Below are 15291 nucleotides of genomic sequence, written 5' to 3'. Positions count from 1 at the left end.
GTCATGAAGGACCAGTGGAGAACCGTCCACAGGGTCATGAAGGACCAGTGGAGAACCGGCCACAGGGTCATGGAGGACCAGTGGAGAACCGGCCACAGGGTCATGGAGGACCAGTTGAGAACCGGCCACAGGGTCATGAAGGACCAGTGGAGAACCGGCCACAGGGTCAGGGAGGACTAGTGGAGAACCGGCCACAGGGTCATGAAGGACCAGTGGAGAACCGGCCACAGGGTCATGGAGGACCAGTGGAGAACCGGCCACAGGGTCATGGAGGACCAGTGGAGAACCGGCCACAGGGTCATGAAGGACCAGTGGAGAACCGGCCACAGGGTCATGGAGGACCAGTGGAGAACCGGCCACAGGGTCATGGAGAACCAGTGGAGAACCGGCCACAGGGTCATGAAGGACCAGTGGAGAACCGGCCACAGGGTCATGGAGGACCAGTGGAGAACCGGCCACAGGGTCATGAAGGACCAGTGGAGAACCGGCCACAGGGTCATGAAGGACCAGTGGAGAACCGGCCACAGGGTCATGGAGGACCAGTGGAGAACCGGCCACAGGGTCATGGAGGACCAGTTGAGAACCGGCCACAGGGTCATGAAGGACCAGTGGAGAACCGGCCACAGGGTCATGAAGAACCAGTGGAGAACCGGCCACAGGGTCATGAAGGACTAGTGGAGAACCGGCCACAGGGTCATGAAGGACCAGTGGAGAACCGGCCACAGGGTCATGAAGGACCAGTGGAGAACCGGCCACAGGGTCATGAAGGACCAGTGGAGAACCGGCCACAGGGTCATGAAGGACCAGTGGAGAACCGGCCACAGGGTCATGAAGAACCAGTGGAGAACCGGCCACAGGGTCATGAAGGACTAGTGGAGAACCGGCCACAGGGTCATGAAGGACCAGTGGAGAACCGGCCACAGGGTCATGGAGGACCAGTGGAGAACCGGCCACAGGGTCATGGAGGACCAGTTGAGAACCGGCCACAGGGTCATGAAGGACCAGTGGAGAACCGGCCACAGGGTCAGGGAGGACCAGTGGAGAACCGGCCACAGGGTCATGGAGGACCAGTGGAGAACCGGCCACAGGGTCATGGAGGACCAGTGGAGAACCGGCCACAGGGTCATGAAGGACCAGTGGAGAACCGGCCATAGGGTCATGAAGGACCAGTGGAGAACCGGCCACAGGGTCATGGAGGACCAGTGGAGAACCGGCCACAGGGTCATGGAGGACCAGTGGAGAACCGGCCACAGGGTCATGAAGGACCAGTGGAGAACCGGCCACAGGGTCATGAAGGACCAGTGGAGAACCGGCCACAGGGTCATGAAGGACCAGTGGAGAACCGGCCACAGGGTCATGGAGGACCAGTGGAGAACCGGCCACAGGGTCATGGAGGACCAGTGGAGAACCGGCCACAGGGTCATGGAGGACCAGTGGAGAACCGGCCACAGGGTCATGGAGAACCAGTGGAGAACCGGCCACAGGGTCATGAAGGACCAGTGGAGAACCGGCCACAGGGTCAGGGAGGACCAGTGGAGAACCGGCCACAGGGTCATGGAGGACCAGTGGAGAACCGGCCACAGGGTCATGGAGGACCAGTGGAGAACCGGCCACAGGGTCATGAAGGACCAGTGGAGAACCGGCCACAGGGTCATGAAGGACCAGTGGAGAACCGGCCACAGGGTCATGAAGGACCAGTGGAGAACCGGCCACAGGGTCATGAAGGACCAGTGGAGAACCGGCCACAGGGTCATGGAGGACCAGTTGAGAACCGGCCACAGGGTCATGGAGGACCAGTGGAGAACCGGCCACAGGGTCATGGAGGACCAGTGGAGAACCGGCCACAGGGTCATGAAGGACCAGTGGAGAACTGGCCACAGGGTCATGGAGGACCAGTGGAGAACCGGCCACAGGGTCATGGAGGACCAGTGGAGAACCGGCCACAGGGTCATGGAGGACCAGTGGAGAACCGGCCACAGGGTCATGGAGAACCAGTGGAGAACCGGCCACAGGGTCATGAAGGACCAGTGGAGAACCGGCCACAGGGTCATGAAGGACCAGTGGAGAACCGGCCACAGGGTCATGAAGGACCAGTGGAGAACCGGCCACAGGGTCATGGAGGACCAGTTGAGAACCGGCCACAGGGGTCTAGAGGAGTCCGTGCCTCGACGGGTCAGGGGACCAACACAATATAATGTTATGCCTGATCGGTGTATATATAAAATATCAAACTGTCAACACTAGTTTTTATTGTTGCAGACTCTTTGTTTTCTCACACATTTAAAAAAAGAAAATAGTACACATGTATGGCCATCTAACCCCTGTGTTTTTCCTGCACTATTTCGACAGGGGCTCAAGTTGACGATAACATCCCTCGTCGCACCACTCAGCGCATTGTGGCGCCACCCGGTGGCAGGGCCAACATTACCAACCTGGGATAAAATCGTTTACTCCACAGAGGAAAAAAAGGATAGGGTGGGATGTGGGGGGGGTTAAAGAAACTTGGGCTTTTTCTCCGGGACTAGTCCAACCATCTGGACATGCGTCCCAACAAGCACACCTCCACTTCCTCAACACGTTCATCCTTCTAGCGTCCTGTTCTTTGAGTGTGCGATGAATAAGTTTCCGGATGACTTGGGTTATGTGCTGGAATAGTTGCTCTGTTCGGAATAGCGTACTACTAATTCTACTATTCGTAGTATGCAAGTTTTGCAAAATGTGCAGTATGCAACAGAGCATATTGCACTGTGTACTGTATCCCATAATGCAATGCAACCTTCCATTTCACATGTGACGAATGCACTGGAGATAATCGCATCGTAATCTTATTTGGCCAGGATTTTTTTACGTGCAATTATTTTAAAATACTAAATAAATGATTTATTTCAGCCTTGATGCCTGCTCTGAGGAGCGAAACATTATGGGGTTTTTTTTGGCAAGGCTGCGTTCAGCCCAGACAAAATGTTGCAAAGCATTTTTTAACCCGGATCGGTGGTGCATTGAACACCCTGTTCTGATGACGCACGAGTTGCAACTACGGCAGCTGAGAAGGCCATTCTTTGTGTTCTTTCTGAATAATTTTCAGAGCCTGATTAAAACGTGTGTAATACTGCAAAACACGCTCGATGTTATAGTCACTGCCCTTCCCGTCCAGAATAAAAGAGCGAAGGGATTTGTGGAAACTCTGGGTCTAATTATCGTGATCCAACAATTGCTTCGCATTTCAGGATGAAAAGACAAACATGCGCAGCAGGCACTGGACACCAATGACGTCAGATCGGACAGATGTTGCATTGCGGTTGAAAATGAAAATCAGAACCCAACGTCATATTGACATCAACATCTGTCCATCGTTGGAAATTGACGTCAATATGATGTTGGCTTGAGGTGTTGGCTCAACGTTGTATTTTGGTTAGTTAACAACCCAACCTAAAACAACAACGTCTAATGATATTATAATTTGACGTTGTGTGGACGTTCCCATTATGACGTTAAGGAGACGTTGGGTTTTGGTCACTACACCTCACGACTAAATGTCAGTATCTGACGTCATTATGACATTGGCTTGAGACATTGGCTCAACGTTGGATTTTGGTTACTTTACAACACAACCTAAGAACAACTAAATATCAACGTCAGTTTTGGACGTCAAGTTAACGTTGGCATTAGACGTTGAGCTGACATTGAATTTTGGTCACCTGACCTCGCAACCAAAATGCAACCATATATCAACGTCTAATGATGTTATAATTTGACGTTGTGTGGACGTTCCCATTATGATGTTAAGGAGACGTTGGGTTTTGGTCACTAACTCTCACGACTAAATGTCAGTATCTGACGTCATTACGACGTTGGCTTGAGACGTTGGCTCAACGTTGTATTTTGGTTACTTTACAACACAACCTAAAAACAACTAAATATCAACGTCAGCTGACTTCTTATGACGTTGTGTGCCTGCTGGGTGTCTTCTAATATTTCCAATTGTTGCGTACCGACCATAGACTGTGGAATAATATGGCCTTAGTGTCCGTGGCGTCACTCATAGGATCTGAAGAGCAGTTCTGAAGTGTAAAGTCGGGTCGAGCTGGCCGTCGCCATCTTGTCAGCGCTTCACTCCCGGATAACAGAGAATGGGCAAAGAGGCGGGACGTGGGCGGAGCTGAGGTGACGACTAACAGACAGCAGACAAACGGCAATCCACCTGTCACTCAAAGTGGCCACGCCCTGAATTATGCAGAACTTTTAGGCTTTATATAATGTAAATGAATGAGTTGTAAAAACATGTAAACGACTTTGTGCGAGCCGTCTCTTTAACACCGCGTGGTTTATATGCATGTGCTGCTGATTGGGCTGACATTTTTGACGCACCCACCAAACGAGAGAAAGCGCATCTCAAACATGACGTTCAACCGGAAACCGTAGCAAAACATTGCGCTCAGTGTTGCCAACTTAGCAATTTTGTTGCTAGATTTAGCAACTTTTCAGACTACCGTAGCAACTTTTTTTTCTAAAAGCACCTAGCAACAAATTTAGCAATTTTTTCAATTTATTTGGCAACTTTTAGCAACTTCTGGAAAGTGACTCTAATCCAAACAATACACGTACAAGCTAGCTCAATAGGCCAAGCGGTTCATTCATAATTCCTTAAGATCGCTGTGGAAATCGCTGTAAAAACCGGAAGATCGTTTAGGTAGCATATTTACGGAGCCCTGCATATGACATGCAGGAAAAAAAACTAGTAGGCTAATTCGTGCACACGATTTATAAATCGAGGGAACAAATGAGTAAATCGTGTGGACGGTTAAGCAAATCGAGGGAACAAATTTGTAAATTTTGCGCACAATTTACTTTTTTTTTTCTTGCACGTCGTGTGTGGGGCTCGATCCGTACATATTGACTAACACATTGCTTTAAATTATTTTACAAACAAATCTAAATTAGCATTTCAAATAATATCTACATGTTACATAATGGCGTAGTTTTGCTTTGCGATTACATAATGACGTCATAGCGCAATGACGTCACAACGTCATTTAGCAACTTTTAGCAACAACTCGATCTGCCTTTAGCAACTTCCCCTGAAAATTTGTTGGCAACAGTGGTTGCGCTTGAGCTTGAACGTGCCCCAAGTGTTTCTGAAACTTATCCATCGAAGCTACATTTAAAGAACAGGAGCTATACATCCGTCATTTGCCTCCACACTTTGATGTTTTTATTAGTTTGCATTCTGGAAAAGAACGGCACAAAACTCCCGCCTCTCTCGTTCAGTATTAAACGTGCTGTTGCCATTTTGATCGGTTGTTTTTCCTTGTAGGAAGAGTCGATGAGTTATTTATTGTTTAGGATGCAAACCACATTATGTGAAAGTGTCAACTTTTCCACTAAAGCCTGATTTGTTAAACGTTTTTATAAAATTGATTTGATTGTTTTGTGTGTATGTTATGATTCCAGTGTTTAAATGCTCCCCTCACGTTTCTTTCTGTTCTTGTTATTTCACGATATAAGAAAAGACTAGCGCTGGTGTTCTTGGCCATGGTGTGCCGTCCCGTGGGGTTTTGATGTGGTTTGAATTCACTCGTTTTTCGCCGTAAATGTCAAACTGTCCGTTCCTACTTTGTCCCACAGTTTACACAAAGGGAGTCTCACCAGATGGAGTACAATACAAATGGAAAATAGTGTAAGACTCTCTGGGCGATCAGCAGATGGAGAGAGAGCTGCTCTTTTTCACTCTTTCATTTGAGTTGAGGATGACGGCGGTCACCATAGCAATGGCCATGGAGGCTGATTCGATTGGACAGGCGTGCCGTGCTGGAGCATTGGCCTCTTCCACCGGGGGATTCGTTCATGCGGTGGATCTCAGCACGGGTTCAACCAGTCTCTCCGCGGGGCAGCTACACCTCCCGTCCCGCAACAGAACCGCCTTTCCCGACATTTTGAAGGTTGCGGTGACTCCGTCTCTCGAACGGATCGTCCGGCATGTGTTAAAGGGTTAGTTCACCCAAAAATGAAAATTCTGTCATTAATTCCTCACCCTCATGTGGTTGGACACCCGTCAGACCTCCGTTCATCTTCAGACACAAATGAAGATATTTTAATGTAAATCTGATGCTCTGAAAGGCCTCCATTGGCTCAACTTTACACTCTCAAGACCCTTAAAAGACACTAAAGACGTCATTACAAAGTCCATCTCACTACAGTGGTTCTACAATAACTTTATGAATCGGCGAGAATAGTTTTTGTGCGCAAATAAACCCCTAAATAACGACTTATATAGTGATGACGATTTCAAAACACGGCATCATGAAGCTTCGGAGCGTTATGAATCTGTGAGTCAATTCAGCAGTTTGGAGCGTTATGAATCAGTGAGTCGATTCAGCAGTTTGGAGCGTTATGAATCAGTGAGTCGATTCAGCAGTTTGGAGCGTTATGAATCTGTGAGTCGATTCAGCGGTTTGGAGCGTTATGAATCTGTGAGTCGATTCAGCAGTTTGGAGCGTTATGAATCAGTGAGTCGATTCAGCAGTTTGGAGCGTTATGAATCAGTGAGTCGATTCAGCGGTGTGGAGCGTTATGAATCAGTGAGTCGATTCAGCGGTGTGGAGCGTTATGAATCAGTGAGTCGAATCAGCAGTTTGGAGCGTTATGAATCAGTGAGTCGATTCAGCAGTTTGGAGCATTATGAATCAGTGAGTCGAATCAGCGGTTCGGAGCGTTATGAATCAGTGAGTCGATTCAGCGGTTTGAATCGCCAAATTTCAGCAGTTTGGCGGTTTGACACGCGATCCGAATCATGAATCGACTCACTGATTCATAACGCTTCAAAGCTTCATGATGCCGTGTTTTGAAATCGTCATCACTACATAAGTCGTTATTTAGGGTTTTTTTGCGCACAAAAACTATTCTCGTCTTCATAAAGTTATTTTAGAACCACTGTAGTGAGATGGACTTTGTAACTTTAGTCTTTAGTGTCTTTTAAGGGTCTTGAGAGTGTAAAGTTGAGCCAATGGAGGCCTTTCAGAGCATCAGATTTACACTAAAATATCTTCATTTGTGTCTGAAGATGAACGGAGGTCTGACGGGTGTCCAACCACATGAGGGTCAGTCATTAATGATAGAATTTTCATTTTTGGGTGAACTAACCCTTTAAGGTTGATCAATGGTTTTCTTGCGTTGCAGTTCTGCGTTGTTTTTATAAACCGTCTTGCCTGCCTTTTCACCAAGTGATCCAGTTCTTGATTAATGTCTGAGTGTGTTATGACAAGCCCAACATTTCTCATGGAAGAGATGTACAGAATCCATCATTCTTCATGTCTTTGATTGTTACAATAAAATGCAGTTGTGAACAAAACCCGCACAGTTTGATGATTCCCATACATACAGCACTTCATCCTCAGATTATGGGGTATTTGTACTTCACCTTCCTCATTTATGATATCAGATAGTAATAGGAAATAAATCATGTTTGGAGTAGTGCAGTTATGATTAAAATGTGTGAAGCTAATATATATAGAGTGCTTATATTAAAGGGATAGTTCACCCAAAAATTAAAATCCTGTCATCTTTTCCTCACCCTCAAGTTGTTCCAAAACTGTATGAGTTTCTTTCTTCTGCTGAACACAAAAGAAGAGATTTTTGAAGAATGTTTGAAACCAAGCCGATAGAGCAACCATTGACTATAGTAGGGGAAAACACACAACACAGAATGATGTACATGATGACAGAATTTTCATTTTTGGGTGAACTATCCCAAATATAGTTAGTATAATAGATAGATAGATAGATAGATAGATAGATAGATAGATAGATAGATAGATAGATAGATAGATAGATAGATAGATAGATAGATAGATAGATAGATAGATAGATAGATAGATAGATAGATAGATAGATAGATAGATAGATAGATAGATAGATAGATAGATAGATAGATAGATAGATAGATGGATGGATGGAGGGACAGACGGACGGACGGACGGACAGAGAGATGGATGTATGGACAGATGGACAGACAGAGAGAAAGATGATGGATGGATGGATGGATGGATGGATGGACAGACAGATGGATGGAGGGATGGATGGAGGGACAGACGGACGGACGGACAGAGAGATGGATGTATGGACAGATGGACAGACAGAGAGAAAGATGATGGATGGATGGATGGATGGATGGATGGATGGATGGATGGATGGACAGACAGATGGATGGATGGACGGAGGGATGGATGGAGGGACAGACGGACGGACGGACAGAGAGAAAGATGATGGATGGATGGACAGACAGATGGATGGACGGAGGGATGGATGGAGGGACAGACGGACGGACGGACAGAGAGATGGACGGATGAACAGACGGACAGAATGATGGATGGATGGACGGACGGACAGAGGGATGGATGGATGGAGAGACAGACAGAGGGATGGATGGATGGATGGATGGACGGACAGAGAGATGGATGGATGGATGGATGAACGGACAGACAGACAGAGGGATGGATGGATGGATGGACGGACCGAGAGATGGATGGATGGATGAACGGACAGACAGACAGAGAGATGGATGAATGGATGGATGGACGAACGAACGAACGGACGGACGGACAGAATGACAGACAGACAGGACGGACGGACAGAGATGGACGGATGAACAGACGGACAGAAAGATGGATGGATGGATGGATGGACGGACAGACAGACAGAGGGATGGATGGACAGATGGACGGAGGGATGGATGGAGGGAGGGATGGAGGGACAGATAGACAGAGGGATGGATGGACGGACAGAGAGATGGATGGATGGATGAACGGACAGAGAGATGGATGGATGGACGGACAGAGAGACAGAGAGATGGATGGACGGATGGATGGACGGATGGATGGGCGGATGGACGGAGGGATGGATGGAGGGACAGACGGACGGATGGACAGAGATGGACGGATGGACGGACAGACAGACAGAGGGATGGATGGACGGATGGACGGACAGAGAGATGGATGGATGGATGAACGGACAGAGAGATGGATGGATGGACGGACAGAGAGATGGATGGATGGATGAACGGACAGAGAGATGGATGGATGGACGGACAGAGAGATGGATGGATGGATGAACGGACAGACAGACAGAGAGATGGATGGATGGATGGATGGATGGATGGATGGATGGATGGATGGATGGACGAACGGACGGATGGATGGATGGACAGACGGACGGATGGATGGATGGATGGATGGACGGACGGACAGAGAGATGGATGGACGGACAGACAGATAAATGGAGGGGTGGATGGACGGATGAACAGACAGACAGATAGATGGATGGACGGCCGGACGGACGGTGGGATGGACACACACACACACACATGCACACACGCACACACTCACACTGTTTATCTGGCCTTTTAATTAGTTTAGCTTAAGTGTTAAAGTAATACATTCGAAGTGCACATATTAAGCCTTTCAGATTCCAGTAAAGTAAAAAAAAAAGCCCATAAAATAATCTCCAAACAGCTGTAAATATCAAACAAACATATTATATTTAATGTGAAGTGTTTTGTTTTTCATCTCTGTTTGTAACACAATCATAAAAGATGACTCAGTCAAAACTTATATTTGCGAGTGAACGCAGAGTTTACTTTTGAAGTATTTTTTTCCCCCAGCTCATATTTTTCCATCGCCATGTCCAGATGTGCTCATCTGATCTGGATCAAGGTGATCCAATTCAATTTTGCTTTGAAAAATCAGCACAAAAGTCAAATGACCTGATACTGGATAGCAAAATACGGGATTTCAAATCCAGATCATTCTGATCCAGATGAAACTGATCGCTGGAGTGTAAACACCACACTAATGGAGATGCTAATGTTAAACAGCTAAAGTGTTGAACTCTGGGTGTAATACTCGCATTAGAACAGTAGGAGGCGCTGTATGTCAGAAAACAGCCTTCACATCTTGACCTCGTCATTATGACTTGGGAAAAATGCATAGGTAGTTAAATCAATACAACCTAAACACATTTATACCCACAAAACATGCTTAAATCAGGAATAATCGCTCTTTGAAGGAAACAATTGCCGGCTGCCACTTGACAGTGCAGTATCATATTCATAAACCGTGAAATTCAAGTCTAAAGACTGTTGTGTTGTCATTGCACATGTTCAAACATGATAGTACAAGTCCGAAATTACCACTTGTTATACTCTAAAAAATGCTGGGTTAAAAATAACCCAAGTTGGGTTGAAAATGGACAACCAGCAATTGGGTTGTTTTAACCCAGCAATTGGGTTGTTTAAAGCAAACATTTAACCCAACCACTGGCTTAAAACAACCCAATTGCTGGGTTAGTCCATTTTCAACCCAACTTGGGTTGTTTTTAACCCAGCATTTTTAGAGTGTATCCAGTGGGCATTTGATGTCAATTTAACATCAATATGACATCAAACATTGATGTCAAAATTACGTCACGAAATAGGTCTAGAGTGAAAGTCATATTGACGTCAAGGTGCCAGCTTGGTACACTCTAAAAAATGCTGGGTTAAAAATAACCCACGTTGGGTTAAAAATGGACTAACCCAGCAAATGGGTTGTTTTAACCCAGCAATTTGGTTGTTTTAAGCAAACATTTAACCCAACCGCTGGGTTAAAACAACCTAATCGCTGGGTTAAAACAACCTAATCGCTGGGTTAAAACAACCCAATCGCTGGGTTAAAACAACCCAACCGCTGGGTTAAAACAACCTAATCGCTGGGTTAAAACAACCTAATCGCTGGGTTAAAACAACCCAACCGCTGGGTTAAAACAACCTAATCGCTGGGTTAAAACAACCTAATCGCTGGGTTAAAACAACCCATTCGCTGGGTTAAAACAACCTAATCGCTGGGTTAAAACAACATAATCGCTGGGTTAAAACAACCCAACCGCTGGGTTAAAACAACCCATTCGCTGGGTTAAAACAACCCATTCGCTGGGTTAGTCCATTTTCAACCCAACTTGGGTTGTTTTTAACCCAGCATTTTTAGAGTGTATCCAGTGGGCATTTGATGTCAATTTAACATCAATATGACATCAAACATTGATGTCAAAATTACGTCACGAAATAGGTCTAGAGTGAAAGTCATATTGACGTCAAGGTGCCAGCTTGGTACACTCTAAAAAATGCTGGGTTAAAAATAACCCAAGTTGGGTTAAAAATGCACTAACCCAGCAAATGGGTTGTTTTAACCCAGCAATTTGGTTGTTTTAAGCAAACATTTAACCCAACCGCTGGGTTAAAACAACCTAATCGCTGGGTTAAAACAACCCAACCGCTGGGTTAAAACAACCCATTCGCTGGGTTAAAACAACCTAATCGCTGGGTTAAAACAACCTAATCGCTGGGTTAAAACAACCAAATCGCTGGGTTAAAACAACCTAATCGCTGGGTTAAAACAACCCATTCGCTGGGTTAAAACAACCTAATCGCTGGGTTAAAACAACCTAATCGCTGGGTTAAAACAACCCATTCGCTGGGTTAAAACAACCTAATCGCTGGGTTAAAACAACCAAATCGCTGGGTTAAAACAACCTAATCGCTGGGTTAAAACAACCCATTCGCTGGGTTAAAACAACCTAATCGCTGGGTTAAAACAACCCAACCGCTGGGTTAAAACAACCTAATCGCTGGGTTAAAACAACCCATTCGCTGGGTTAAAACAACCTAATCGCTGGGTTAAAACAACCCATTCGCTGGGTTAAAACAACCCATTCACTGGGTTAGTCCATTTTCAACCCAACTTGGGTTGTTTTTAACCCAGCATTTTTAGAGTGTATCCAGTGGGCATTTGATGTCAATTTAACATCAATATGACATCAAACAAGACAAACATCGATGAAGGAATTGAAAATAATCAAAGATATTTGATATTTGAAATCCAACAAAGAAATTTGCTTTACTGTTGTCAACCCACATTCCTTATCAGAAGGGCCTGGAAGACAAAAGAAAGGCCTGAATGCCAGATGGGTGCCACACCTTTACAGTGGGGGAAGTTTGGTCTGATTGGTCAGTTTTGGATATCTCACATTTGGCTTGGTCACATGGTCAGGGAAAGGGATAAAAGAAGATTGGAACTGTTGCTCTTTCTCTTTTTCTCTGGCTCTTGAGGTCTCGGGCCTTCTCTTCTTTGCTTCTCTCTCTCTCTCTCTCTCTCTCTATCCCTCAGGTAACATTCTATGCTGTGTATGATAAATGATATAAGTTTATCATCTCATGCATCCATTTTGAAGCTATTTTAAGTGTAACCATAACCAGATTTTGTCATTAAATCCTTTCTATTGGTGTTGACTTTGAAGTGCTCCCTATTGCAATACAATATAGTCACATTATAGCATCGCTCTCCCACATATTTTGCTATTGTAACTGCACTTATTTCCGTCATTGGTATGAGTTGCAGTGGGTGGAAATAGACGAGAAATGTACAGTTTTCTTCCATCTTTCTGATAACGTTTCTTTAGTCGTTCAGTCCACTCTTAAGCCCTATCCGCACGGGATTAGTATTATCTGAGGACTTCTGGTGATTTGTAATAATTGCAGAGAATGTCTGTGATCTTAATCCCGTGCGAATCGGCCATGTCTGTCATTTGTAAAGTAAAAATTCCCGGCAAATGACCCACCATATTTCACCACACACGAGGTCCTGTGATAACATTAGTCCCGTGCGAATCTGCATCTCTGTGATTTGTCCGGGATTAGGTGGATCGTATATAATTTTTGCAAGGTTTTTGTGTCCTGTGCGCATTTCTATCTTTATTTTTCACGAAGAATGGAGCTAGGCTGCATATAATGCGCCCGTTATGAATTCCGTGCAGCCGCGCGGATTATACTTTCACTTTAGAATGAGCACCAATTTGGGAGTAATTTGCTTGAATGTTGTGTTTAATATTATTCTTAAAGGGTTAGTTCACCCAAAAATGAAAATTCTGTCATTAATTTCTCACCCTCATGTGGTTGGACACCCGTAAGACCTCCGTTCATCTTCAGACACAAATGAAGATATTTTAGTGTAAATCTGATGCTCTGAAAGGCCTCCATTGGCTCAATACACTTTACACTCTCAAGACCCTTAAAAGACACTAAAGACGTCATTACAAAGTCCATCTCACTACAGCGGCTCTACAATAACTTTATGAATCGGCGAGAATAGTTTTTGTGCGCAAAAAAAACCCTAAATAACGACTTATATAGTGATGACGATTTCAAAACACGGCATCATGAAGCTTCGAAGCGTTATGAATCAGTGAGTCGAATCAGTGGTTTGAAGCGTTATGAATCAGTGAGTCGAATCAGCGGTTTGAAGCGTTATGAATCAGTGAGTCGATTCAGCGGTTTGAAGCGTTATGAATCAGTGAGTCGAATCAGCAGTTTGAAGCGTTATGAATCAGTGAGTCGAATCAGCGGTTTGAAGCGTTATGAATAAGTGAGTCGAATCAGCGGTTTGAAGCGTTATGAATCAGCGAGTCGAATCAGCGAGTCGAATCAGCGGTTTGAAGCATTATGAATCAGTGAGTCAATTCAGCAGTTTGGCGATTTGACACGCGATCCGAATCATGATTCGACTCACTGATTCATAACGTTTCGAAGCTTCATGAGGCCGTGTTTTGAAATCGTCATCACTATATAAGTCGTTATTTAGGGTTTTTTTGCGTACAAAAACTATTCTCGTCACTCCATAAAGTTATTGTAGAACCACTGTAGTGAGATGGACTTTGTAACTTTAGTCTTTAGTGTCTTTTAAGGGTCTTGAGAGTGTAAAGTTGAGCCAATGGAGGCCTTTCAGAGCATCAGATTTACACTAAAATATCTTCATTTGTGTCTGAAGATGAACGGAGGTCTGACGGGTGTCCAACCACATGAGGGTCAGTCATTAATGACACAATTTACATTTTTGGGTGAACTAACCCTTTAATGAAAAACACAAAAACAGAACATGACAAACTCGCTTAAATGGGCGCTTTTACATTTAGCTTTGAAACTGAATCTTCCGCCGTATAGCTATTGTTATTATTGCTCAATTTAGTTTTTAATTGTAGCGTCTGTTCTCTAACTGAACTAAATTATTTTTATTACTACACTCTAAAAAATGCTGGGTTAAAAACAACCCAAGTTGGGTTGAATATGGACTAACCCAGCAATTGGGTTGTTTTAACCCAGCGAATGGGTTGTTTTAACCCAGCGGTTGGGTTAAATGTTTGCTTAAAACAACCCAATTACTGGGTTAGTCCATTTTCAACCCAACTTGGGTTGTTTTTAACCCAGCATGTTTTAGAGTGTAGACGAGTCTTTCAGAATGTGTACTGGTGGTGTGTTTTGCTCGTGTGTGCTCAATTGAAGGCCCTTTGTGGAGGGAGAGTGAAGGGCAGAGGGATCTCAGCCGCCCACATGAGAGGGCATCAGAAAAGTCATTTAAAGCTCCTCTGTCCACTGAAGGCGCTGTCTCTCCACAACACTAATGACCCTGACAGCGGCTCAGCTCTCCTCCGCTGTCTCGCGGCAAGAGCCCGCTATAGATCATTACATGATGGGCCAATGTCTGATCTTCTGCATATGCATAATTCATGTTTTAGTGGAGGCGGGTGTACAGTAGGAACTTTTCTTTGAAATGAGGGGCGTTTGCCCTCAGAACTGATGTTTTAGAGCTTTTTTACCTTTAATGAGGATTGTTTTCTCCTAAGCATTCGGAAAACACAGCATGTCGTCCATTTTATATTGCACTGGGTAACATGATGTGTTTTACACATTTACCATAGTAAAGGCCTTTGCACACTGAGTCCGAAATTCGCATGCGAAATTTTCGCACGTCAAAAAATAAATTCGACCTCACGTTATGTCAATTACGCTTGCACACTGCCTCCGAAACTTTCGTCCGTCAAAAAAAAAATCGTAACAGTTTCGATTTTCTGCGTTTTTCGCATCCGTTTTTCCATCTACAGCTGATGCCCAACCTAAAACTGCTGGCAATGCTGGTGAATGAATCGCCAGTGCTCAGGTACCTACAATTATATATACAAATATTATTGTATCAGAAATATTATTATACCACAGCTATAATTATAGCACACCAAGTCCCTGTAAACCGCGCGCTGCGCGCGCGCGCGTGTGTGTGTGTGTGTGTGTGTGTGCGCGCGCGGATCCATACCTTTAGACATAGGCTGTCAGTCTCTGTTCAGAATAAATTGATTCACGGAAATTTGTGGTCTTCTTTTTAATCTGTGGCTCCAGTATCGCTAGCAAAGCCTCAAACTGAGCCACTGACAGTCTAA

At 44.9% G+C, this 15291-nt stretch overlaps 1 protein-coding gene across 1 annotated transcript in view; it reads left to right on the top strand.

Moving 5' to 3' along the window:
* Window positions 1–6015, top strand: part of dpysl2a (dihydropyrimidinase like 2a) — a 59686-nt gene extending 53671 nt beyond the window's left edge. The window contains exon 15 of the mRNA XM_079826912.1: window positions 2350–6015. Within this exon, the coding sequence (XP_079683038.1) occupies window positions 2350–2441 (92 nt within the window). The 3' untranslated portion in view covers window positions 2442–6015. The remainder of the gene's footprint in view (window positions 1–2349) is intronic.
* Window positions 6016–15291: the final 9276 nt, after the last annotated feature.

Source organism: Gobio gobio, assembly GCF_949357685.1.
Source record: "Gobio gobio genome assembly, chromosome: 10".
NCBI lineage: Eukaryota > Metazoa > Chordata > Actinopteri > Cypriniformes > Gobionidae > Gobio > Gobio gobio.
This window is presented reverse-complemented; position numbering and strand designations above follow the sequence as displayed.